Source organism: Xenia sp. Carnegie-2017, unplaced genomic scaffold (assembly GCF_021976095.1).
Source record: "Xenia sp. Carnegie-2017 unplaced genomic scaffold, XeniaSp_v1 HiC_scaffold_4, whole genome shotgun sequence".
Taxonomy (NCBI): domain Eukaryota; kingdom Metazoa; phylum Cnidaria; class Anthozoa; order Malacalcyonacea; family Xeniidae; genus Xenia; species Xenia sp. Carnegie-2017.
The window spans coordinates 5,962,218-5,987,782 of NW_025813504.1; the positions used below are offsets into that span (position 1 = coordinate 5,962,218).

General features: G+C 35.8%; 2 protein-coding genes across 3 annotated transcripts in view; both read right to left on the reverse strand.

Moving 5' to 3' along the window:
* Positions 1–1,245: 1,245 nt before the first annotated feature.
* On the reverse strand, positions 1,246–11,985 carry LOC124455700 (putative leucine-rich repeat-containing protein DDB_G0281931). Its single transcript, XM_047006339.1, has 2 exons — positions 11,614–11,985; positions 1,246–5,090 (listed from the first exon to the last, which is right to left on the reverse strand). The coding sequence occupies exons 1-2, from the start codon at positions 11,681–11,683 to the stop codon at positions 1,978–1,980; spliced, it is 3,183 nt and encodes a 1,060-aa protein (XP_046862295.1). The 5' UTR covers positions 11,684–11,985; the 3' UTR covers positions 1,246–1,977.
* A 1,465-nt stretch (positions 11,986–13,450) lies between these two features.
* Positions 13,451–25,565, reverse strand: part of LOC124455499 — a 28,138-nt gene continuing 16,023 nt past the window's right edge. For both annotated transcript variants that reach the window (XM_047006130.1, XM_047006129.1), the window contains 10 exons: positions 22,786–22,836; positions 21,837–21,898; positions 20,568–20,860; positions 19,382–19,929; positions 18,787–18,907; positions 18,240–18,422; positions 17,467–17,586; positions 16,757–16,879; positions 15,734–15,846; positions 13,451–14,865 (listed from right to left, as the gene is read on the reverse strand). In XM_047006130.1, the coding sequence (XP_046862086.1) occupies positions 14,450–14,865; positions 15,734–15,846; positions 16,757–16,879; positions 17,467–17,586; positions 18,240–18,422; positions 18,787–18,907; positions 19,382–19,929; positions 20,568–20,860; positions 21,837–21,898; positions 22,786–22,836 (2,030 nt within the window). In that variant the 3' untranslated portion in view covers positions 13,451–14,449. The remainder of the gene's footprint in view (positions 14,866–15,733; positions 15,847–16,756; positions 16,880–17,466; positions 17,587–18,239; positions 18,423–18,786; positions 18,908–19,381; positions 19,930–20,567; positions 20,861–21,836; positions 21,899–22,785; positions 22,837–25,565) is intronic.

Genomic DNA, 25,565 nt, shown 5'->3' on the forward strand with positions numbered 1-25,565 from the left:
ATATATATACTTAAATTAGAATATACCATATTTGCAGCTATGTCAGAGAGTCATGGAGCCTAGTGGCCAAATAGACAAGGCGTTTGACTATGACTCAGAATATTGAGGTTTACTCCTGCCGAGGTCTGATGTAAACCGTTTCATCTTCTAAACATTGTTTTTTTTTCATAAGTAATATTTTGGTCCTATTAACATCTTTAAAGTCATTTTTAGAGCTATTACATTTTAAAATCTTTTCAGATAAATTAGTCGAAAACTGTATCTTTTGTAATCATTAAGAAACAGTTGTATTCATAAAATATAATTTTCCATATTTGCAGCTATTGTAATGTATCATGGGGTCTTGTGGCTATATGCAGGAGTATGACTTGAATCAAAAGATTGCAGGTTTGACTCCTGCATAGGTCGGAGGTACATCATTTTATCTGCTAGGCATAATTTTCTTTACATGAGTGTTTTTTGGTCTTTAAAGTCATTTTTAGAGCTATTACATTTTAAATAATGTAAAAGAAACCAGTCAAAAATTGTATCTTTTGAAATCATTAAGATACAGCTATATTCTTCAAACAGAATTTTTCATCTAGGCAGCGGCCCCCGTGTGCCAAAGGGCCTCGTGGCTAAGTGGGGAAGGCGTCTGACTTCGAATCGGAAAATTGCAGGTTTGTCTCCTGCCGAGGTCGGAGGTACATCTTTTCATCTTCTAAACATACTTTTGTTTTCATGAGTATTTTTTGGTCCAATAAACATTTTAAATTTATTTTAAGAGCTTTTGCATTTGAAAATGTTTTAAAATAAACTTGTCGAAAACTGTATCTTTTGTAATCATTAAGAAACAGTTATATACTTAAAATTTTTTCCATGTTTGCAGCTGTCTCAGCGAATTATGGGAACTCCTGGCCAAATGGACAAGGCGTCTGACTACGAATCAGAATCTTGCAGGTTCAAAATCTGCCGAGGTTGGATGTAAACCTTTTTATCTTCTAAACACACTTTCCTTTTGATAAGTTATATTTTTGTCCTATATTTGTACTTAAAATAGAATTTTTCATATTTGCAGCTTTCTCAGTTTATGAAAGGGCCTCATGGCCAAATGAACAAAGCGTTTTACTACGAATCAAAAAGTTGGAGGTTCGACTCTTGCCGAGGTTAGAGACACCTCTTTTTATGCAATTTATAAAAAGGTGACAACAAGTTAGTCAAAAGAATATTAGCCAGTTTCTATAAAATCATGATTACAAAAGCATGTATTTTTATTTTTTTATTTGCAAGGTTTTTGTGTTTTGAAGTTTAGTATAGTATTCTATATGACAGAGTAACAGTAAAAATGAGAGAACAAAACTTATAAAATTGCAGTTGAAGACGTTCCAAATTCATGGCTAGAAAGTCTTATATATTATTAATAAAGAACTGTTTTACAATGCAATAACTAAATTTTTCCCATAAACAGCTTCAAATAATTTTTAGAGCTTTTAAATTGATAAGGTTTGTAAAAAATATATGTCAAAAACTGTATCTTTTAAAATGATTAAAGAACAGCTATGTTCTTAAAACTAGAATTTTTCGTATTTGCAGCTGTATGAGTGAAGCAAGGGGCCTTGTGGCCAAATGGAGAAGACTACGAATCAGAGTTGTAGCCTCTCAAAATTGATAATAAATACCATACAGTTTATTTTAAGGAACGTACTTAGAATGCACAATTTATATCATAATTACCAGCTATTTGAATTTTTAAATCCCCCAAAAAGCAGTTTTCTGCATAACTCAAAAATACACAAAAGATTGTAAGCCATGCTAACCATTTAGTTGCAATGTGCTTTATAGGTCTGAAACAATCAGTGTGCATTGAGTCATCTATTTGTAAATATTACTTTTTAGTTTCGCGGAAATTAGCATTCAGATGACATCACAAGGCAGCAAAGGTCGACTGCGAAAAATTTACAGTTTTGTATTCACGTAACTAGATAGCCACGTTATATATTATTTCTGCTGTAGTTCGTATACGTTGATAGGCTCATTTGGCGAACACAAATTCACTAGCAACAAAAGAATTATTCCAGCACAACATGCTACAACAACAATGCCATTTGTGAAGACTATGAACCAAACAAACGATTCGTCGTGGTATTTCGACACTCTCAACAAAGCCAAAGAGATGAAAGATAGAAGTAAAACAGCACAAACGACCACATCTGCTAATGTTTCAAACTCAAACTTGTTAGAGTACTGTTTGTAGGGGTGGCAAATTAAATTGATCACAATAAACATCAACAAGAGAAGTGTGACCAAAATGATTTGAGCAGATGAAGATGTTTTGACGACAGTTAATAAAATAGCCAAAACTAGACGTCGTAAAAGATAGAGCAATGGAAAATAGCGCCGATATTTCGGTTTGAATTCTTCGTACAAAGGTTTTAACCAGACGTGGGAATTTTTGTCATATTTCCCATCTTTGTCCACGTTTCCCCACAGCAATGGAAGGAACACAAAGAAAGGTACCGAAATAACAAATACAACGAGCGAGCAATAGCCTAAAATGCGCAAACAATCGAATGAAAAACCATGACAATCTAACCAAGGTTTCATTTTTAAATACATCAGCCCATCTCGATGTTCGCACGGCCAAGAAGCATAGAGAGTCTTTTCACTGATGGGAAAGTAAAAAAACAAAATGACTTGAACTGTCAAATACTTGCACGTGGTACTTTTCAAATAAGAAATTCGCCGAAAGGAACAAACAACTTTACCAAAGACATACGAGCACCAAATCACCAACACAATTCCAACTGGTACAGATAGAGTGATGGCAAAGTTCCATTCGGGACGATTTACGTTTTCAAAATGACATACTAAGTCATCAAGGTCGAAATTAAATATCCTGGTAATTTGGTATTTCAAAGAAGCTATCTTTCTTGGCCAAATGTTTGCGTCGGTAAACATGGCGTCTAAAGACTGGAAATAGAAAACAGCTATGTACAGAAAACTCTCCAAACCATCGCTCGACCCCGATAAAAATATAGCCAAAATCCAAATAGAAGCAAGTATCGCATAAAACCAGCCTGTTACCACCTGAAGTCCATGTAGAACAACAAGTGCGACCGAGAAAAGAAACGCTAGAACTAATGTCAACGTTTTAAAATACCTGTAAAGAACTATAAGACCTATTACAATTAAAAAAGCCGGGAAGAAAGCAACCGTCAAACTAACTGGAAAATTACTAAAGAATTTAGGGCAACGCTTACAAATTGATCCTATCTTATAATATCCGGTAATACATTTAGAGCAAAAACGGCCTTCGTTCCCATGCAGACAAATACACGACTTATCACAAACTGTTTGAGGCCGACCGTTCACGAGTGTTAGTTTACATTGACATTTTCCTGATGGGTTGCAAATTTCTTCATCAAACACTTTCTCGTGACCACTACATTTAACCATACGAGTAACGTTCGAAAAACCATCACAACACGGCCAATATCCTTTCTTGATCGTCATGTTTAAATTGTTGCCACCGACTAAAGGTTTATTTGGTGGGGTAAATACCTTACACCACCCTCCTTCCATACAAGGCTTGCAAAACTTCTTAAAGCCGTAAAAACCATTTGCACAAAAGCATTCCGAATAATCGTAATAAGCGGGATCCAACTCAACCTTACCCCCTGTAGTCGTCAAGATAAAGGTCGGACAAGTGTAGTGACCATGCGGAATGGTCTCTTTGAATGACGGTTTAAAATACTCCCACTGCGTAACAACTCTTTTGCTGGTCATGAGATCGTTTCCTTGCAAGTTTAAATACGTTAGTGTTTTTAACGACGAAAGAAAAAGTTTCGAAAGAGATCCCGTGAAATTATTAGATGCAAGCTTTAGGTAGAAAAGAGATGCCATTATATACGAAGGCACAGCTCCAGTCAAGGTGTTATTACTCAAGTCAATGTACATTACCTTTGGAAAGTTCCAAAACTTGATCGGCAATGAGCCATTTAGTCCAGCATTATGTGCAATAAGCAAACGTAACTGATTGCGAGAAGGTTGTAAAGCCTTGAGGATGGCTTTACCTTCCGAATTAAAATTAACGTTTTCATGAATGTATAGGTTCTGAAGCTGTTTGCCAAACGTAAAATTTTCTTCCATACCTGTAAAATTATTCCTTGACAGATCAAGAACTTCTAATGTGTGAAGTCCGCACAATGACCTTGGTAATTTTCCAGTCAACAACCGATTTGACCCCAACACAATCTGTTTTATAATTTTTAAACCAGAAAAGCACGTACCAAGTTCACCACTCAAATGATTTCCATATAGATGAAACTGGATTAATTTTGGGTGAGTTCTACCAAAATCATCAGGAATTGTTCCATTTAGCCCACAGTTGGTAAGATGCAATTCCTGTAAATGGGTCATGTTTTGAAAATATGTCAAATCACCACTCCTTAGTTTGACGTATTCCAAGTCCAAAAACCACAAATTCACCAGATTACCGATGCTCTTTGGTAAATCGGTATTGCTGATATTATTTTCACCCAGACTCAAAACCTGCAATTTGCTTAAGCGCCCTATATCTCGAGGGAGTTCTCCCGATAATCGTTTCCACTTACTAGTCATGCAACATAACTGCAATTTCTCCAAATTATAAAGCTCTAAAATCAAATGCCACGGGACCTTTCCGTAAACACCTGTAAACGACAAACTGACGCGTCGCAAACGTGTCATGTTGACGGAAATGATATCTGATATTTGACCATACAAACCATTGTTTCGTGTTAAACATAAACATTGTAGATTTCTAAACCGCCAAAAATTGGGCGGTTGGTATTGCACCATATTTCCCGTGAGGTCAATGGATTTGACGTAACTGTTATTTTCGTAGCATTGTATACCATACCAGGTACAATGATGGTTTTGGGAGCTATTGTTCCATCCACTTCGGTTATACCAGTGGGAACCGCCAGTTTGTCGATATAGTTCAAGCAAAAAAGATTTCTCTTCCTCCGGAGTAAACATAAAATCGCTTATAGTGTTGTTCGCGGTCATATTATGTAGACAACCCGCTTCAAGGACACCTGCCTTTTGCAAGTACGCAGATGAAGAGATACCTAAAGAAAAAACCAAGTAGTTCATCACTTTCAAACAGTAAATTGGTGCCTTACGAGTGCAACGTAATACCTCAATAAAACGGCCACTTTTTTTGTGTCGGTGAAACACGTAGGTAATTAAAGTAAAAAATAAATTGTTTTTTTCCAATCAGCAGTGGGCGGAATCCTACCTTTTCCTGCAATCTGATTAGCAGATCAACACAACATAACAAACCTTTTCTTAACACCGATATGAAAGCTCCCAAAAGGATACCAACTTTTTAATGAAAAATAAAACACACTCAGTCTACCAGACAGGTTTCTATTTTCACACCTTGTATTGTAAATATCACAATTCTTAGTTCTCACAAGTCTTTATTATTAACTGAAAAATAACCTTTTAAAACACAGGCGTTGATTGGTCGAAAGCTCGAAAAAAGATTTTTTATGAAACTCAATACAGTAAATATGTTTTCAATTTCGTTTATAAAATAACCCTTTAAAAATATTTGAAAAATAAATTTATCGATTTTAATTTAAAAATTAAAAGAAACTTACCTTAAGTTTAACTTTGATTTGGATTCTACATCATTGGTCTGGAGATAAGGAGTCATGTGAGAACGCACGCGATCCACGAGGTTCATTCTTCACAGATGTGATCATGTGAAAATAAAGGGTAGGGGAAGGACAAGGTCCCTGTTACAACTTTCGCATCCAAGATGGGTGGGCACGTGACTCTTTAGCTCCCGACCAATGATTCAGAGAATCCAAATCAAACTTCAAGTTAAGGTAAGTTTCATTTGATTTTCAAATTCTACTTCATTATTGGCCATTGGTCGCTATATAAGGAGTCACGTGACATGATCAAAGCAATATGATCACAAAGGACGGCATACATTTTTAACCATAAACATCGAGAAAACATAAAAACATGTTTGTTTATGCATAAAGCTACATAACTCAACAACTCATTACCGTAGTTCAAGTCCTTCTGAATAGACAAATTATAAAATTTTTGAAATGTTAGATGTGAATTCCATCCACCACTTTTCATGATGATGTCCCGTGAATTTGCTTAGTAGATGCATCTGATGTACATACTGATCGAGTACTATAAACTGCAAAATCATCATTTTATCCAACTGCTCACTGTGTCTGGGCGAACTGGACCATGTGGCTTTTGCAAACTCACGAAGAGCTGCTCATATCCGTTTCTCAAAGGCTGTGTTCGTCTTAGACATTCTGTTAAATATGCAACAACGCATATGCTAGGATCAGGCGCATACGATGCAAATTCCAGATGATTCAAATGTTTACCAGGCTTAGACGTTTTTAACAACTTGTCGATTACAAACACACATTTATCAGTACTCTATTGCATGCAACTAATCTTTAATGGATGCACTGCCTTGCTTCGTTGTCCTGACAATAAATAGATTTAGATTTGAGGACGCGAAGTCTAAGACGACGTGAGTATGGCGTAATCTGTCGTAAACACCCTGTCGCTTTACTTTCGCTGCCTTTGCGACGTCGTCTTAGTGTTTTTCACGACGTGAGCTTGCTGTTTTCATGTCCTCTTAAAGACGTCTGTGTTTTCTACTTTTCCTCTCCATTTAAAATGTAAGTCTATGGAAATTTATGATTTGTTTGTATTGATAGTTTACTATTGAAGCAATTCAGCTAAAACTTGTGTGTTTTTGCATTCAAATTTGTCGAAATATTAACATGCATGATGTATGCATGTTTTGTTGTTCATGTAAACAATCAACAAGATAAATAATTTCGTTTTTATTTTGTTTTAGATAAATTTTTCTTTATATTATTTGCAATGTCGACGTTAAGTAATAATCCAAACTAGAGAAAGCAGTTTTTCAAAAAAAAAGAACTAAATTTTATTGAAATTTTGGGTGTTTTATACGCTATTTTATGATGTTTTGTCAATACTTGCGCTATATTTCATACAATCAATATAAACGAATCTACAACTCATATTGTACTATTGAAAATCTTATTGAAATGCCATGAAATAGCAGTACTATGATTAAAAATTGAATGTAAGTTAAAAGAAATATATTGTGTTTTTCGATCCGTGCAAACAAACTATTATTCTCAACTAAAGTGTTGTTTTTTCTTACATAAACTGTTGAATTATCAACAACTATAGAAACAAATGCCAAATAACTCAGTATAATCGGATAAAAGATGAGATTCAATTTTCGTAAAAACTCGTCGTCTTCTCATATAATCTAAATCACTCTTCACATGAAAGACGACGACGTCGCCGACCCAGATCGCCTCGGTCAACTCACGTCGTACGTCGCGTCCTCAAATCTAAATCTGTCTAATAAAGCTAATAACATGACGACTTTCAAAGTTAAATCCTTTAAGCTAAGTTTATTAGCTACCCCGATAAATCAACACCCTAGTTATATCCCTAGTAGCGTTGTAACGTGGAAGTGCAGGTCGAGTTTCAAATACGCCTTTCATAAGTCTGCGCACTAGTGGATGGGTGCCAATAGTCACTCCGCCAGGAAGGACGATATAAGACAACAGCGCACTTCTTGCCGTATTATGGGCACTATAACCAATACCAGTCTGGAACAAGTTGCCAAAATTGGATCAACTTGCTTTTCACCTCAGTATAGGTGCCATCGTTTGATATAGGGGTTGTATTGCTTTCGTGTACTTTCTCTCCAAGACTGCAGAACCAATTTGGCAGCCTCGCATGAAAGTCCACTGTCATGGAGAATTCCCTCGAGATTTGACATAGCAGTAGAACCAGCTTTGGATATAGTGGATGAATCAAGCTTGGTTGGCTGGGTTGAGTCAACAAACCCTTTGCCAATGGCAGCTGAATTAGCTCCTGCAGTAACATTCTCGTCACTTTGGGCCATTAAGACTGCGTCGGCCGTTTCGGAATCAATTGCAGTCCTGTTGCCTTGTCTGTTTGAATTTTTTGTACAACTTTGGAAGGATACTAAAAGGTGGAAATGCATAACATAAATACTTTGACCACGATATACCGAATGCATTAATGGCACAAGCTTCCGGATATGGATTAAAAGCCACAAAAGGCTTGAATTTATAGTTGAGCCTTGAGAAAAATAGATCAATATCAGGTGTAAACTTAGAACACTGTATTGCCTGTGACAGGATAGCACAGTCAAGAGCCCACTCACTGGAGCCTGAGGCCCTACGCGACTCTTTATCAGCAAGGGTATTTGCTACACCGAGAATATGCAAAGCGGAAAGCCATACCTTATTATTTACACACCAATCCCATACTGATCTACAAGCGATATTGCATTCTCTAGAGTGGTTTGTACCCATATGATTCAAGGTAGCTACAGCTGTCGTATAGTCAATAAGCACATGAACATGATTAACTTTTACCTCATTGCAAAATGCTTCTAGTGTCATAAACACTGCAAATACTTCCGGATAGTTTAGATGAAAGGAAGATTCTGTAGGAGTTCACTGGTCCCATGTGCTACTGTCTTCCAGCATTCCATCCTAACCAGTAGTTGAGGCTTTTATAACCGCATTATACTTGCTATGGGATACTACATTAAATTTACTGGGAATAAAAGCCATCCATCATTGTAGATCATCAATACTAGATTGGGAAAAGGTCATAAAAGTATTAAAATTCTCTTTACTCTTCTTCAGGGCATCATTTTTATCCATGTCGATGCTGCAGTATTGAAGTGAACCAAACATGACAGCAGGAAAACTTGCTGTCATCATGCCAACAAGTGATGCAACCTCGCGAATAATGTTTCTCGGTTTTGAAAGCACATCTCGGCAGCCCTAAATTAAACCTTCTGTTCTATCTGGAGTTAAATAGACTTTCATCTCCACTGAGTCTAATATGAACCCAAGGTATGTTAACCTTTGGGTTGGTAACAGGACTGATTTTTCCGGGTGAGGAATAAAACCTAGCCAGTGAAAAATACTCAAAGCACATTTTAAATTTGCAACATAGTATGCATAATCATCCCCTTGGAAATACGAGTAATCTATGTACCCTGATGAGTCATGACCTTTTTGTCTCAAAGAGGCGTAGACAGGTTTAAGCAATTTAGTAAACATACGAGAGCAACACGCAAGCCCATTGGGAAAGCAAACAAATTTGTATTATTCTCCTGGCCAACGAAAGTTGAGGTACTTTTGGTCATCTGGGGAGATAGGTACCGAGTAGTAGGCATCTTTTAAATCAACTGAAGCCATATAACAATGTGGTTTTATCACGCTAATGGCAGATTGCAAAGTATCCATTTTGAAATGATGGTAAGTGACATGCTCATTAAACAACTTTAGGTTTAGAATCATACGATACGATCCATTTTTCTTAGAAGTAAGGAAGATGGGAGAAATAAACTCCCTGGACAAAGAAATAGAAGGGACAATAACACGTTTAGCAAGTAGACTGTTGATTTCAGAATTGATGAGCATTTTATCATTGCAGCTAAATAGTTGCTCTCTAGGCTATTTTGTTTGCACAGAGGGGGAGGAGAATTCTATATGTGCTCCTGACACAATGTCTAAAATAAATTCATCTGATATAATATAAAACAAATTCCGAAGAAACAAGACATTTTGAGATTGCAAAATATGAATCAAAACAAGACGAGAAGTAAACTGTAAATTTTCGACTTTATTTCAAAGTCATCCTCACACAGAATGACAAAGTCATCCTCATCATTCTGTCTGAGGATGACTTTGAAATAAAGTCGAAAATTTACAGTTTACTTCTCGTCTTGTTTTGATTCATATTTTGCAATCTCAAGATGTCTTGTTTCTTCGGAATTTGTTTTATATTATACTTTTTTAAATTGTCGGCTGGTCATGGTAAATTCATTTGAGGTTAACAATTTCCATTGCTCCGCATAAGAAGCCAGTCTACCTCGAGGGAAAGAACGCTATGAACCTCGTGGATCGCGCGCGCTCTCACGTGACTCTTTGGCGACCAATGACCAATGATGAAGTAGAATGGCATGTTGTTTATATTTTCTTCATTGAAATTTCACGCACATTAAACCACGCAACCTGCAAGATTCTTGCGAGACTGAAGACACGTGCATTATTGAGTTACATCAACAATGTTTTTTCGAGCATTCGACCAATCAGCGCCCGTATTTTTAAAAGATTATTTTATAAAACTTGAGAGAAAATTAGAAACTCGTGAAATGTTTTTTATATTTTCAATATCACATTATTTAGTTTCGTTTGATTGGATTTTGGTAGTATGTATGTTTTATATAATTCTGTCAGAGCAGACAAAACTTCAGGAAATACAAACAGCACTTAACCTTATCGCTTTCTTAACTCACATTTAATTTTTGCGTGTATGGTTCATATCATCCAAGCAAGCACAGAAACCATTTAGTAATTGTTTAAAAAGTTGTTTCGAAAAAATCAAGACATGCACGCTGAAATAATACATTGCTATTGTATCATTCCAAAAATTACATCCGAAACGAAAAGGCAGTCTTCACCACTTCCAGACATTTACACTTGACTGTCGACTTAACTCTCCATTCTTACAAATTAACCTCGAAACACTGATTACACGGACAAATCTGCTCATATTTGCGTTTCCTAGAATGACACGTACTTTATCGTATCATATTTCACATCCATAGTTATGTCTATAGCTACCTATGTAAATTCCATTTGTAATCATTATCGGCCGCAGATACTGCAATACATAATTCTGACAGCATTGTGTTTTACTGACTCAGGACTGTAGCTATAACATTAATTGGTGGGGTGCCTATTAATATAATTAGTAGTATCGGATTGATTTATGTTGAAAGTGTTCAGCTTTCTAAAGAATTCCGTTGCGTACAACTAAATTCCAAAGCCATCATCAGAGCGATTATACATAATATAAATCTTAACACGATTTATTTTTACATGCACATGAAAAACATGTGACTTGGACGAGATTTGAACTCGCACCTTCGGGGTACTAGTCCGCCCTACTAATCGTCTGTGAGCTACGAAGACCACAGGGATTAGAGACGAGTCAAATCTCTTAAAACTACGTATGGACGAGAAGTTCTCCAGTAACTGCTATCGTGGCGAGTTAGTTGTATCTAGCTACAACTAACTTAACTATTCAATGTCTGATGAATGTCTACATCTTACAGAATGCAAAAGAACCTGTATTACAGTCTCCTGCTTTGGTCTTGGTAGATAGTACAGTGTAATTTGTCAACAATCTTGCCATTGTAGACACTAATGTTTTTGATATTACAAGACCCGCATATGTTTTAACGGACTACAACCAATACTAAACAGCTTATGCTTATATCAATGAAAATTAGCAAACAACATGACACCCAAAGCAATGCATTTTATAATATAACGCCTTCATAAACAAATAAGCTTGTTGACTCTGTGTCAAGAATCAAAATACAACGGCAAGTTTGCCATGAAGTGGACTACAATAACAATATCGGCGTTGAGCGAATCGAAAGCCTATAATATGTACCATTTGCCTTGTGTGAGCAGTAAATTACTTTATATTTTTACTTACCGAAAGGCGACAAAGCAACACAACACGACACCCAAACAATATAAAAGTTCAAATTGTATTTCATCTGCATCGTCAATTTGAATTGTTCAAGTCGAATACAGTTGGTACAAAGTTTACATACAAAGTAAAAAGAGCATAAAATACTCTCTCAATAAACCCTTTACTGTGTAGCTCCTTTCTGAGAAAAAGGAATCTGAACGATCAGGTTTCTTGCACACCATGCACGATCAATTAAAATACATCGATCGAGTCACTAAACCGCAACTGAAGGACAATTACAGTCAAACCGGATGTTGTTTTCTCCTGAATGTTGCAAGATTGCAACACACCTGTCAATTTAGCAATATTCATTGGTTGATTCCAAAAGCAATTTGCAGTATGAAAATTCAAATTGCAATTTGAAGTTTTTGCCATTCACACAAAAAATAAAACAGTTTCTTTACCTAATGGAGAACGTGTTGTAGCTTTATGGGGGCAAGAAACATTCAAAAGCATTGCTTCCAAATTGGGAATTTCAAACAGAACATCCTCGAAAATTATAACAAATGCAGCTTCGAGCTCGATTCTTTTGAATGTTACCGCCCCACAATCGTACGCATTTCAAAATGCCTCGCAGATGACCAGATTGTCGTTGGGTGGAATAGCCATGAACACACAAAGATTTACATTTTCGTTTATAAAATAAACATAATGAAACGCGTGCGCTGATTGGTCTAAAGCAAAGCTTGCATTAGCCAGTGCAAAACACGTCTGAGCTCAAACAATCAAATCAACCTAAATAATCAATCAGTCAAAGAGAATTTGCAAATCGATCGTGAATACATGTTAGAGGAAAAATTTAAATTTTTGTGTTTTTCGCATTATTGTTGTTTAAAAAACTAATAAAAGATGTTTTTCGTGTTTGCACTGGCTTATGCAAACCTCGGAGACGTTTGTGAGAACTCTTGAGCATGTGAAACCCTCGACCTTCGGTCTCGTTTATGCCCGTCATCAGTGGTAGTGCTGGATTACTAAAACTAGAAGTCTAAAACTAGATCATACACAATATTATGTATATTCTCTGATGATGGCTTTGGACCACAACTAGATTATTTTCAAACTAAATAAGCTTTCTTTTACGTTAAGTACTCCACCAGAACTTTGACAAATATATTTAGTGTTTAATTCTAAGTCGTCGCAAATACAACACATTCTAAGAAGCGAAAAATTGTCACATATTATTTCCGGTTCTTGTGATAAAGTCGGGGGTTAATGTCTGTAAAACACACAAAACAACGTACGTAGCAAGAAAAATTCAGAACAAAATGCTTGATGAAAACGAACTAATTCCATCGTTTCACTTTAAAATGTCGCATGCATTCATGCGCAACGATAACAATTCCTTCATTACGAAGAATAATACGACCCAAGCATACACTCAAGGTTGCAAACACATGGACTATTGGCAACGCTTAACATCATGTGTGTCTCCATAATATTCAGAAAGCATTTAACCCGAAATAACAAAACAACCCATCGAACCACCCAAACTTTTTACCCGCTAATTACTGACTAAAAAGTCAGCCGCACTTAAATGCAAGTTATGAACTGATTGCAACTGGGAACATGCCATCATCGTGTTGTGACTAGCTAAAAACTGTATAAAGTTCAAGCAATGATAACAAAACCATTCTTTAAACGCTGAAAACCCCAACAATTTTTCCCCACCCAAACTTTTTAGTACTTTGCCTTTGTTACTGAATAAAATATGACTCGCAAAGCTGAACATCATGACGTGTGTCACAAAAATTTCGAAGGCGTTAAATACAAGATAGCAAAACCATCCTAAACCACCGAATTGTTTTAACCTTTTATTAATGATGGAAATATGATTCCAGTTGAAGAAGAGAGACAATACGTAAATACGTCTCTAAAAACATCCACGTGCACAATCGATTCGACCTATTGACGTTGCACCAACAACCTTCGAGTTGTTAGGTATTTTCAGCATCAGTAACTCTAATAGTTAACTCTTAATCCACGGTGTTTTTTTTAAAGTGCTTTAAGTTGTTATAAGATTGTGTTAGTTAACAAAAATTTATGTACACTGTTTTTTTTTGAATAATAAAGTATAAATGCAGTAAAGCTTTTAAGAGTTCTATAATGAGAGAGGTTACTATTTTTGCGCACTATCTAGCTTGGTGATGTGATAGGCTGAAGCTTGTTACTGGCATACTCAATCAAATAGTGAAAATCTTCCAAAGACCAAATCACCCATCATGAGACGCTTTAGTGCTCTACTGTTTGTGGGGTATCAAGAGCATGGACTGAACAAGATTTTTGATAAGACATTTTTTTGTTTCTTGTACCATAAACAATTTTTAGACGATGTCTAGCATCAGACGTTATTTAAAAATTCATTCGACCTAACATGTTTCAATAGCTAAGGCCTGGGAAACATAGTGGTTACTCAGATCCACAATTGCAATGTAATGCAATATATCTCGATTCCGTTTACGAAAGGTGTTAAATTGCCTTTTTTTTCTTAAAATATGAACAAAGTAGGTTTACAACAACACAGTGGAGATGCAGTTGCCATATTTTTCAAAGTTTTAGGCGGGGGGCATTGATAATTCCAATTTAGTAAGTCAAACATGAAAGCTAGAGATTACTGGGCCAGGATGACACTAAGATTTACCATACACAAAAGGGGCAACCTCTATCTATACCTATATGTGCAAACAGACATTCTGGAAACAAATAAAGGTATTATTTTTGACAAAGGTCGAATACTTTAGCGTTTGCCGTGTTTAATCTTTCTTTCTGTCAATGCTACCTCCCCCCCCCCTCGTAGCCTTTAATTTACACTTAAATCCGCCCCCATGCAATTTTGTAACTGGAAACACAGAATACATTTGTAGTAAAATTCTTCAGGAATGAAAATCTTCTGAAGCTGCGTGTCCAAAACAATTCTCAGAGCTTGTTGAGGTCCGATCAGTCGTAGCATGGTAAACAAGTAATTTTTCAAGTCACCATGGAGATCTGTGAAACTTGACAATGTTGTTCCTTTTATACATACGTGCTTTTCAATCTCTCCCACATGATTCGACTCCACAAATTTCAGTCGATCCCCGTCAGTAGCTTTGAGTGCACTTTTATAAACAGCATCTGACACAAAATCACTTTCCTCATCAATAATTCCACAACGAAAATGTATCGTTATCAAGTACTGTAAACCATATCGCCACTCGTCAAATGAACGAGGAAGACACCCTTCATTAAAATAAGAAAAAACAACGTCGATTGAAAACCTAATTTTATGAAATTCATATTCTGACCCCATCCGTAAAACTTTTCTTTACGCGAAATGGAAATCATCGTACCTAAACACGACGTGAAAATAAAAAGAAAAGTGATGAAATACATACTATATCTACGTATAAAGCATGAAATATATGAATGATCGTAGAGGTGACGTAATGATTACCCAAATTTTTAAATTTTCACGCAAAAATGACTCTACAAGTCAAATGACGTTCACACTTGTTTTCATCCAGTTGCGTAGCCAGACTGCGAGTTTTTATCATTGCACGAATATAAATAGAAAATCTCTTACTGAGTCAATACCGATTGATTTTCAAGCAAAACAAAACTAAAGACGAAGCCATTGAATACATTCATGCAACAGTGACGGCATATTTCACGAAAAGCTGAGGAATACAGCATTGCAATATCTTTGAGTACTTTGCTCGTGTTTCAGGATTTTTAAATTCGTTTTTTTGTGCTGAAAATAACTGATCACAGTAATGAATCACATTTGAGTGCGTCACTGACAAAGATTGCAAAAACTGGCCGTATTTTTTGGAGAACGACAAACAATATGTTGAAGAAATGATAAATCTGTTAGGAGAAAAAAATTCTATTATTTGCTTGAAACAATGGGAAAGCCTATTCCTACTAGGCGGATACTTGTGGGTGGTAAAGCATTCTGCACACAACTCATATTACAGGATAGGATCTCATTTTCTTACTACCAAACACCTTCCCAACTCTATAGCTTATCAAAGGCAGAACATAATAAAACAATCATGCTTGTACTTGAGGTGAATGGTAATTAACATGTACTCTCAACTTTACTTACCCCACATTTGAGAAACATTGAACAAAGAAATATCTCGAAGTTGAAGAGCAAGTTTTATCGCTTCTTTGCGATACTCCAGCATCACAAGAATTTGTATACATCCTAACCAATACCTAAAATGATCATGAGGCAATTAAAAATCTCTGATTTTTTCGTTTCTTTCGTGTAGTAGATGATTGTTGACAAGGCTTGATAATTAACAAACAAAATACAATTCGAAAACACAAAATTTTTTTAGCCATTCTGTGATGGACGCGAGGTGATAGGCATAACAAGAAATAACGTAACATGACGTGGTAAGACGTACTTGAAGTGTAGAAAAAACTTTGACGAAAGTGGTAATGTTAAATAAACTGATATTGAAGCAACGCTGTTTTTTAACAAAAAAAATCAGTTTTAAAAATAATTTGGATAAAGTAAACTGAATGATAGTAGATTGAATGATATCAAAATTTTCTTTTCTGAAAAAAATTGACTGTAAAACAATTGAGAATTGAGAATGGGCGCATTAAAGAAAATTGTCACTCTCGCATAGAGTACATTATTATACCAGACGTTTTCAACTTTAATTCCATAATAGTTTAGGAAATTAAGGAAAAGCTAAAGAGTCCAGTACCTGAACAAATCACATGGACACTGATTTTTGGTTGAATTTTCACGAATTAAAGTTACATATTTTTAATGAATTATAGTTTATAGATCACGTTACAAGCTAAATGTATTTTCTTTGATTGCAGCTGTAACAAACCCATACAGTTATATAACATCTGCTCTTGGCAGTGGCGTAACTAGACCGCAAGTATATGTCTTGCATGTAAAATTTTACAACATTATTTTTTTCATTAGAAATGTATTGTTTTCTCAGCAAAGGAACACAAAAAATTACGATAACAGAACAAAGCGGGCAACCTTCGCTCGTGGATCTTTCAAACGACTTAGCGTCGGAGGAGAGGGGGAGGGGTTTCTGGGAAACTTTTCTACCCTCACTCTAGTTAACATCAATCCATTGAATGGAATACTTACCCATGACAATAGGATATGTTGAATAATTTCTTTAAGGACTCGTAATCGTTGCTTGATTTCATTACTTGAATAACATCGACCATGAGCTCTTCATATTGGAACGATGTTCGATGAGAGCCAGGTCTGTTGACGAACAAGAAAACTATAGTTAGACAAGTAGCCAATTAGTAAAAGAAAGAATGGCTCTCCATATGGTAACACATCTGAACTACAAAAATCAATTTGTAAAAAAAATCAGTCTTTGTGCCCAAAGAATTTTAACAAGTAAACTTTATTGTAATAAAGTAAATGGTGTGATGATTAAGTTATGCCTGATTGCAGGTTATATGCATAAGCGCGGGAAACAGGGATAACAACAAGGCATGAAGTGAACCTCCAGATGAAAAAAGTGAAGAGCGTTTTTTTGTATAATGTCTTTTGTTTAATATATATTTGTCATAACAACGGGAGTTTGGTGTTCTTGAACAATTCGGAACAAATGGTTTGAACCCGGGCGCATCGTTACATGTTTGTAGATGCAGACAAATACGGCTAACCAGACGTTTATTCCTCATTTGACTCTGAAGATGACTACCGCCAAGGTTGTCGAAACATCAGTAAGCAACAACAACAACAGTCCTTCTCAGGAGTCTAATAGCCCGGACGAAATACATTTACAAACATGTAGACTTTATTGATCAATCGCTCCTTTGCAGATGGAAATTAACTACCTTGGCAAGCCACATTGACATCGTATATCAGAGTCATTTAAATCATCAAGTATCAGAGACGCACGGTAAACTATGATGAGAAATTTTTCAGGGCATCGGAGGTCTTTTATGACACTCATTCTATATAAGAATAAACATTCGATATAAGTGTTTCAGGAATTTCAAGTTATTTTTACGCAATGTATAAAACGATCTTCTTCAACATTTATCAAACTTTTGATTCTTCATGCAATATAACATTAAAAATGTAATAGCTACTGATAAAAAATTCGTGGTATCTTTTTAATTTTTTGCGTTAGAAGATATAGAATGCACTTTATGACATAGAAATAACACCTTCAATTGACACAACTTTTCCCGTAATTGTTTAAGTGAAGATGTCTTTGAATGCCTTCCCAATTTAATTCTAAGTACTAAACAGACTATCTCCTAAATCAGATTAGGTAAACTGCAAAAATTTTTGATTGCTTGCTTTTTTTGCAAATTCAATCGAACTCTTTGGCAAAAATGTGAAGAATTTCAACAAGTACTTTGCCCAAAGCTAACTTAATATATTTATAAGCAAACAATCGATTTGCACAACGTCTAAAAAGTTTGTACAAAAGGATCGGTACAGACACGTTTTGGCCTCCTTAACGGTGGTAATATTACTACAACTGCTTAAAATTATTCTCAGGACTTTACTAACCACGTCTACTAACAACTTCCACAAAGTTTTAAAGTTTTTTTTTGTAAATGAATGCATATGTGATAACAAACGAAACAGGTCTTACTTATTTTCATTTTTCTTTCCATGGTTCTGCAAGAGATGTGTGATGTACATGAGAAAATCACTGCAGGTATTGTGTACGTTGGTTGCAGTCGATAAAAACATTAGAACAGCCTCCCAAGGATGAATGAACGGATAAATTTCACCGCAAAGTTTTGCAACATCTCTCGGAACCAAATAATGCAACCTGTAAATTGAAAGACACGACACAAAAAATATAATTGTAAACAAAAATTCTGATAAAATATCCTCTGGTGTTTGGATTGTTTACGCTATCAGTATTTTGAGACGTGCCACGCTCTTGGATTGGCTACAGTAATAGTGGCTTTAATTTTCACGTGCTTGGGTTGTCTACATTACGAGTACGTGTGATGAGCTTATATGGGCTATATACCTTAAGTAATATACCTTTAAGTCAATACATATTACGATATTTAAGCAATGTGATTTTTGGGTGTTTACAATCAATACTTGGATCCACAAGAAATGACTAAAATGAGCATGCTTGTTTTCTGGTTCCATGCCTTTCGAAATGTCAAACAAGTGCTTACCTAAAAATATGTCTGAGAAGCCTTTTCTGAAAATTTTCAGCCCTATCTTTCATCAATTGCAACGCCTGTTTACTGTCTCCAGCGTCTATAGCTGCATCAACGGTGTCTCTTTCGATGAAATCTAAAAATATTGAAAAGCCTACTAAACACAGATACGCTTTGCTATAATTCACGCAAGAGCAGTATTTTTTTCTGCAACTGTATTTTTTAGAGCGATTCAAGTTGTAAACATTTTATTGCTTGAATATTCGTAGCAAAAATAATTTAAAGTTACGTCTGAGCTGGTATAATTTAACTTGCTCAATACTGAATCCAACAATACCTTTGCCATATGATTAAGAAAATTTTCCACTTTGCTTTAATTCATAAATGAAATTCATAATTATATTCATTCAAAATTTTTTGTATGGTATATATGCGTGGTTTTTTATGGAATACCAAACGGTTGGTTTGAATTCAATGTCATTCAAAGCAAGTTCCAAAAGATAACGTGTGGCGTAAAAGGTAAACTTCAAGATACATTTATGTGTTGAGTTGTATCAACAGAATAGAAAATGACTGTTTCAAGCTAAAAACGTATTCTTTGTTTGCTTACCATCGATACATCTTAGCAGATTGTTCATTAGTTCACGATGGTTTAGACAATTAGCAATCAAACCATCCTTTAACTTTTGGTAATTCAACAGTGTGAAATTGGAGCAAACAAATCTTGTTTTTTCAAGGTCGGCTTTTACCACAGAGGCAGAAGGTTCTTCTTCATTTTCCCGTGTAGAATCGAAGAAAAACCCTTTATAACTCTTTTCACAAGTATCACAAGAAGACGGATTAGTCACATTCACTTCATCGCTTGCATCAAGCTCATCCTCAGAAGGTGATGAAAAAATATTCAACTTATAACACAACGTTACAAGTTCAGCAACGATCGTGGTTGTGTTGTGATCCAAAAATTTCACCAAATGCACTTTCATCACAGTGGAGATAATATTTCCGACGTCGGTTTTATAATATTCTTTACTATCTTTGTTCTTTGGGTATAACAGGCGAATCGCATTGTTTGCCTTCTCAAGGTACACAATCCACTCGTTAAGTAATGTTCGCAAAGCTTTTGGATCATAGAGTACTCCCCTTTCACGAATTTTTTGTCTGCGAGAATTGAAATGAATTGCTCAAACAAAAACAATAAAAATGTCTGTATCTATATATTAGTTGACAGATGACTTTGCCAAACCGCGCACCACTGATTTTGTTTCATTCAAGTTTTAAAGTACATTTCAAATAGCAATCTGAAGTTTTGACAGTAAAACTTTAGAATACATGACAATTTTTCATTTACAAGAGAAGAAAACACCTTTTTTCAATTTCTACTGACTACATTTAACAAGGTTGCCAAAGCATGCAGATCGTTGACAAAAGATACGATTAAATATAAGTCAACAGTCAAGAACAACAAAAAAAACCAAACAAATTCACAATACTGCAAAGAACGAGTCTTTCTTTTAAACAAGCATGAAACTTTACTATCTTGTCACTCTTTCATAGTTGAGGAGTAAAAATATCACTATTCAGCTAGATAGTTATTGTATAATGTTGTGGTCCAGTAGACAGTGATTGCGTACAATCTAGAAACATTCAACGGGCTTATGATTTGATTCTAGTAAGAAAAATAACACTTTGAAACACGGCGTTGAATGACGTTAGATTGAAATCAATCCCATCATGAGTTATCTCGAAGTTTTAAGCATGGTAATTAATCACAATCAAAACAAAAACAAAACGTTTACCTTGTTTCTCGTGAAATAATGATCAATGATTTTACTTCAAGAGGTGATGTAATGTGAGCATATATCCCCTTCGATACACCACCTTTACCATTCAACCCCTTTCTTACTTCGTTACCCGCCGTTGCCTTTTCCTCGGGCGTGAGCTTTTTCAAAAACTGTCGCGCCTTTTGTACAACATCTTGTTTCGCATTGGTCGAACGAGAGCGAACACTTTCCCTATTATCCTGCACAGGTGAATTGTCCATGAAAGACGTGGGACTCGAATCGAAACTTTCGTGTGACGCCACTGAGACCTAAATCACATAAATCTACAAGTCATGTATGAGCTCGTGCAACACGTTTCAGACGTGGTGTGCGCAAATTTGGAGCGTTGTTTAAACAAACCCACTTCTCACCCATTTTCAAGTTCCACTATTATGAGGATTTTAGTGAAATATATAAATCATATTTAATGATTTTAACCAAATCCATGCATTTGCCATTAAGAAAGGATATACAATGTTAATACTTTTACTTAAACACAACACAGCTCTGCTGTTTTAATAAAGGTATTATATAAAAGGCAAAGTTTCTTTCTCGCTAAACCTATCTTCTATATTTGGACATTCAAAAATGATATCTGATAAGTGAAAGCATGCTAAGGACAGATATTTGAAAAATATAAATTTTTGTATCTTTATGTCACTGTTTCATGGGATTCCTGCTCTGACTCTTTCCATATCACAATTTGAAAACATTTTTGGTAGAAAATGAACATAGCCAGTGGCGCAGCAAGTCTGCAGATTTACCACCGCTATGCAAATTTTGAAAGATTATCACTATTAACGTTTTAGAAACATATTGCTTCCACGGTTCGGTGAACACAAAAATATTTGCATAGAGGAAGAAAAAAGACTGGCTGGCTACGCCACTGGACATAGCTACAGTACGTTACATCTTCTCAATCTTTTTTCGCCACGTCAAGTATGCACATTACAAACTCAGATACAAACGAACTTTTCCTATCTTTTAGTCATCAAAGTCTTAAGACAGATGATCATTAAGGCAGTCTTCACCTCGCTATTGTATTCAATATTTACTAAACTGTTACTGTGTTTAAATGGCCGGATGAAAACACGCGGGAACTAAGCAAGAGCTAAGAAAAGCACAAGGAAGCGTTTGGCACCGCTTTTCTTATAAAACTCGAGCAGCATTTTCGAGTGTTTGGAAACATTCCGTTTGACCGGATTTTTGAATAGTTAGTCTATAAAAAGACATGAAGTCTCTTACCTTCCTGTCAGTTGCCTTCCCCAACAAGGAATCATTTTGAGGATCTTCTGGAATATTTGGATCTTTTGAAACAAAGAATGGTTCCAAATTAAAACGTCGTACGTAGTTACACAAAACTAAATCATGTAATCACTCAACAGACATTTGAAGTCTAAATATACAAAACAAAACTATAACATCACAAAGGTTTGTAATCACTCAGCCGTAAACCAAAATTCCATTTGATAAATAGTGCACAAGACATAGTACGCAAGGGCTTGAGAAGCTGTGGGTATCTCGGTGTCTAGACACTCATAATTTTTCGTATTTGGGTGTGCCCAACCTAAGACACCCACATATACAGCTTATTGCATTTAGGTGTGTAATATATTGAATGTCATGTTTTTACTGATGTACCAAATATTTTAAGGAAAGACCTTTTACTTTGACATGATGGCGAAAACCGTAAATCAAACTGACTAACACCGCCCAGTTGCATTTTTAGGTACGCATTGATCACATATTGAGCTTGGAGTAGCAACATCGTTTAAAAGCTTGCAAACTCACTGATTGTACGGTTTAGTCATAAATGTTTTCTGGAACCACTGAGTGTCTCAATGAAATAAATAAAAAAGGCAACGCCAAGTAAGCAACAACAAATCAGAAATCTACAAACACACCAACAGCTGCGAACGATTTAACCATGTGACTAATCTCTTTAACTTAACGTGGACGAACCTAATACCGCACAATTTGACTTAATACTCTTACTTTTAACAACATTCATATCATAGACAAGGCCAAGCATTCGTCCTTCAAACCTTCTATTCAAAGAAGCACTCGCTATTCGTAGGCATAAGCCGAACTTAATCATGGCTTACGTTAAAAATGCTTACGTTATTTATAGTAACCGTAGTTATTTAAGTTGGCCAGAAAAATAATCAAAGAAGGAAAAATGATTTGTACTTACTTGGCTTTTCAATTCTAATCAAATCTTTGGGTTGCAATGGACTTGTGATATCTTAGAAAAAGAATTAAAGAGTCATACATTTAACGACCAGCTAAAATAATGTTTTTTCAGCGATGGTTCATTTCACTACATAACAAAATTATAATAAGTTCAAGCCCCCGAGAGACCCTGATTTTGACAGAAATCGTTTATGTCAGTATGCTCCTTTGCAGAAAGACTGTAAAACCAACCCTCACAATGTGATATTTTTGTATCCATTAGTAAAAAAGCCAGGCAAACATCGATAAGAATAGCTTTCTGAAGACTGTAAAGGTTAATAGTCCAGTCAATCTACGACCAAAAACACTCTAAGCTTGAACAAATTTCCACAAAAGAAATTCCAACTGATTTTGGTATATTTGATATCCCTTTACAACATATCGAAAGTCCCACAAAATCCTAGCACGGCAACATCGTGTAAATTACGTTTTATTTGAGGCATTTGGATTGAAAATCTGAGCGACATGGAAACGAGGCTCAAAAATTAATGTTTTAGATTTTATTCTTTTAGAACACTTAGTAAAGCACAAATATAAATATTATAGATTAAAAACAAGTGGATAATGATATTTTGTAAATTAATTAATATTTTGTCCTTTATTTACGTCAAAAATGCTGATCTTGCTGTTTTGGGTACTAATTTTCGCTGACTTGGTAGTTTTTTAGACAAACGCGTGTTTGAAGTACGTTTGTTTACGTATATTTTGCACGTGTTTAGATGGATATTTATTATATTTAATGTGACTTCCTTTCAATACTTCAAATTGAAGCTTTGGCTCATTATTGGCATCAAAATGTGACGTTTGTTTGTTCTCCTCAAGGTAAGCAAAATAGATAACTTGAAGACAATGAGTTAATGAATGTATTATTTAATTGCTATTACATTTTACCATGAATGAATACGTCAATATTGTGGGTCACAATAATTTAAGTTAAAACTAACAAGAGGGGGCTATAATTAGCGACCTAATTACCAAATACAATGTTTGCATTATAATACCGCGTTCAAAGCCATAGATACATTAGGGCTGTAAAATATCGCATAAACCAGTAAATAAAACCAGGCTTTTTTGTGTTGTCGAACACTATTTTGCTTGTGACTCATTATAGGATGGATCAAATTCTGCGTCAGTACTGTGCAATATGTAAAGAATCAATTGTGAACAACGGGGTGGCTCTAACATCTAAAGGGATAGATGGTATAAACCGAGCTAGTAAAGAAAGAGGCGATACAGTTGACGTCCGTGAAGGTGACAGCGTTCACATAGCATGTGGGAAACGATACACAAATCCATCATATATTTCTAAATCGCTACGTCAGAAGGAAGAGCGTCATCCCGTACCAAGAACCCTTCACTCACAAAGTTCAGTTCAGTTCTGGCTGTCATTGATTTGTCATTGGATTTATGGAGCATTTTTTAAGTTCCATCTTTCAATCTTACTACCAGCGTTGGGCCAATGTATTTTCCCATTTTACAGCAGTAGTAGTTTTCAAGGCAGAACAAATTGTTACATTTATTTCTATACAAGCTAGTCATGTAATAATTTGATGGACAACGACTCCATCTTCTACTGTCAAATGATCGTCCGACGTCCTTTTGCTGGCAGTGTCCCCACTGCTTTACTTGCGTTTTAGGCCGACAGCATAAAGCTTTTTCAATATTGGACAATGTATTTCCAGATGATCTGTAGAGCCCAGCCATGTAGTAACCATTATTACAATACACCCAACCCTTCCTGTCGAATTCCACCCCCCAATCATGATGATAACAATCGCGATCTTTTGAAGAGGAATATAGATATGCAGGAGCATCATAACAGTCTACTTGTTCTATTAGATAAATTGGATCAGACTTGATGCGTGTATTTCTGTACATTCCAGTCATGTATGTTCCATGTCCACATGTTGACCATCGTCTTGAATCAAAGCTAGATTAATAAGGCATGGATTCATACGAAGTTGACATATCTTATAGATGCGACAAACACAGAAATCGTAGATGACATCATCTCAACACAAGACACGTCCAATGAAATTCAGCGCTTGGAAGGTAATACTATAGCACCAAAGAAGGGTTAATAACCCTTACTAACAAATAATACCAACATGCCATTTTTTTTTGCTTTCCAAGGAGTGCCTTAAGACAATCAAATTGATGAAAACAAGAACTTCTTGAATCAATGCCAAGACCTTTACAAAGACTTGATCGAGAAAAGAAAAACAGCTCAAGAAGTGGCTGCTTCAAATAAGCTGAAAGAAATCGAGGGAAAGGTTAGCAACAGGCGAAGAGAGCTGAAAGCCAAAAGTCGAACCGCCACTCTCTGGCTACAATATCAAGAGATGATTGACATTGTGCGTGGATTTATTAAAGCTGAACGAACTGGAAATTGGGAGATGCACCTGCAAGTCCTATCAAGAATGTTACCATACTTTGCTGCATCTGGCCACAACCTTTACACAGAAAGTTCTACCCTCTATTTACAATCTATGATGAATCTTAAATATGAGTTTCCTGAAGTCTACAAGTCATTTTCAGATGGTTTCCATGTTGTCAGAAGGAGTGAACGTTACTGGGCTGGCCTGTCCACTGATTTAATTATAGAACAAGTTCTTATGAGAACTGTTAAAACCACAGGTGGCCTGACCCGCGGAAGTGGAATGACCGAACGGCAACGTGTCGTGTGGGTATTGTCTACTCCAGCATGTGCCCAGCTTAGCTCAGCTATGCAAGACCTCATTT

Excerpts from the sequence above, each read along its gene's own strand:
- LOC124455700 (XM_047006339.1), bottom strand. The coding sequence starts at position 11,683 with ATGCAGATGAAATACAATTTGAACTTTTATATTGTTTGGGTGTCGTGT. Across the intron at positions 5,091-11,613 it reads TGTTGCTTTGTCGCCTTTCG|GTATCTCTTCATCTGCGTAC; the intron begins GTAAGTAAAAAT and ends TTTTTTCTTTAG.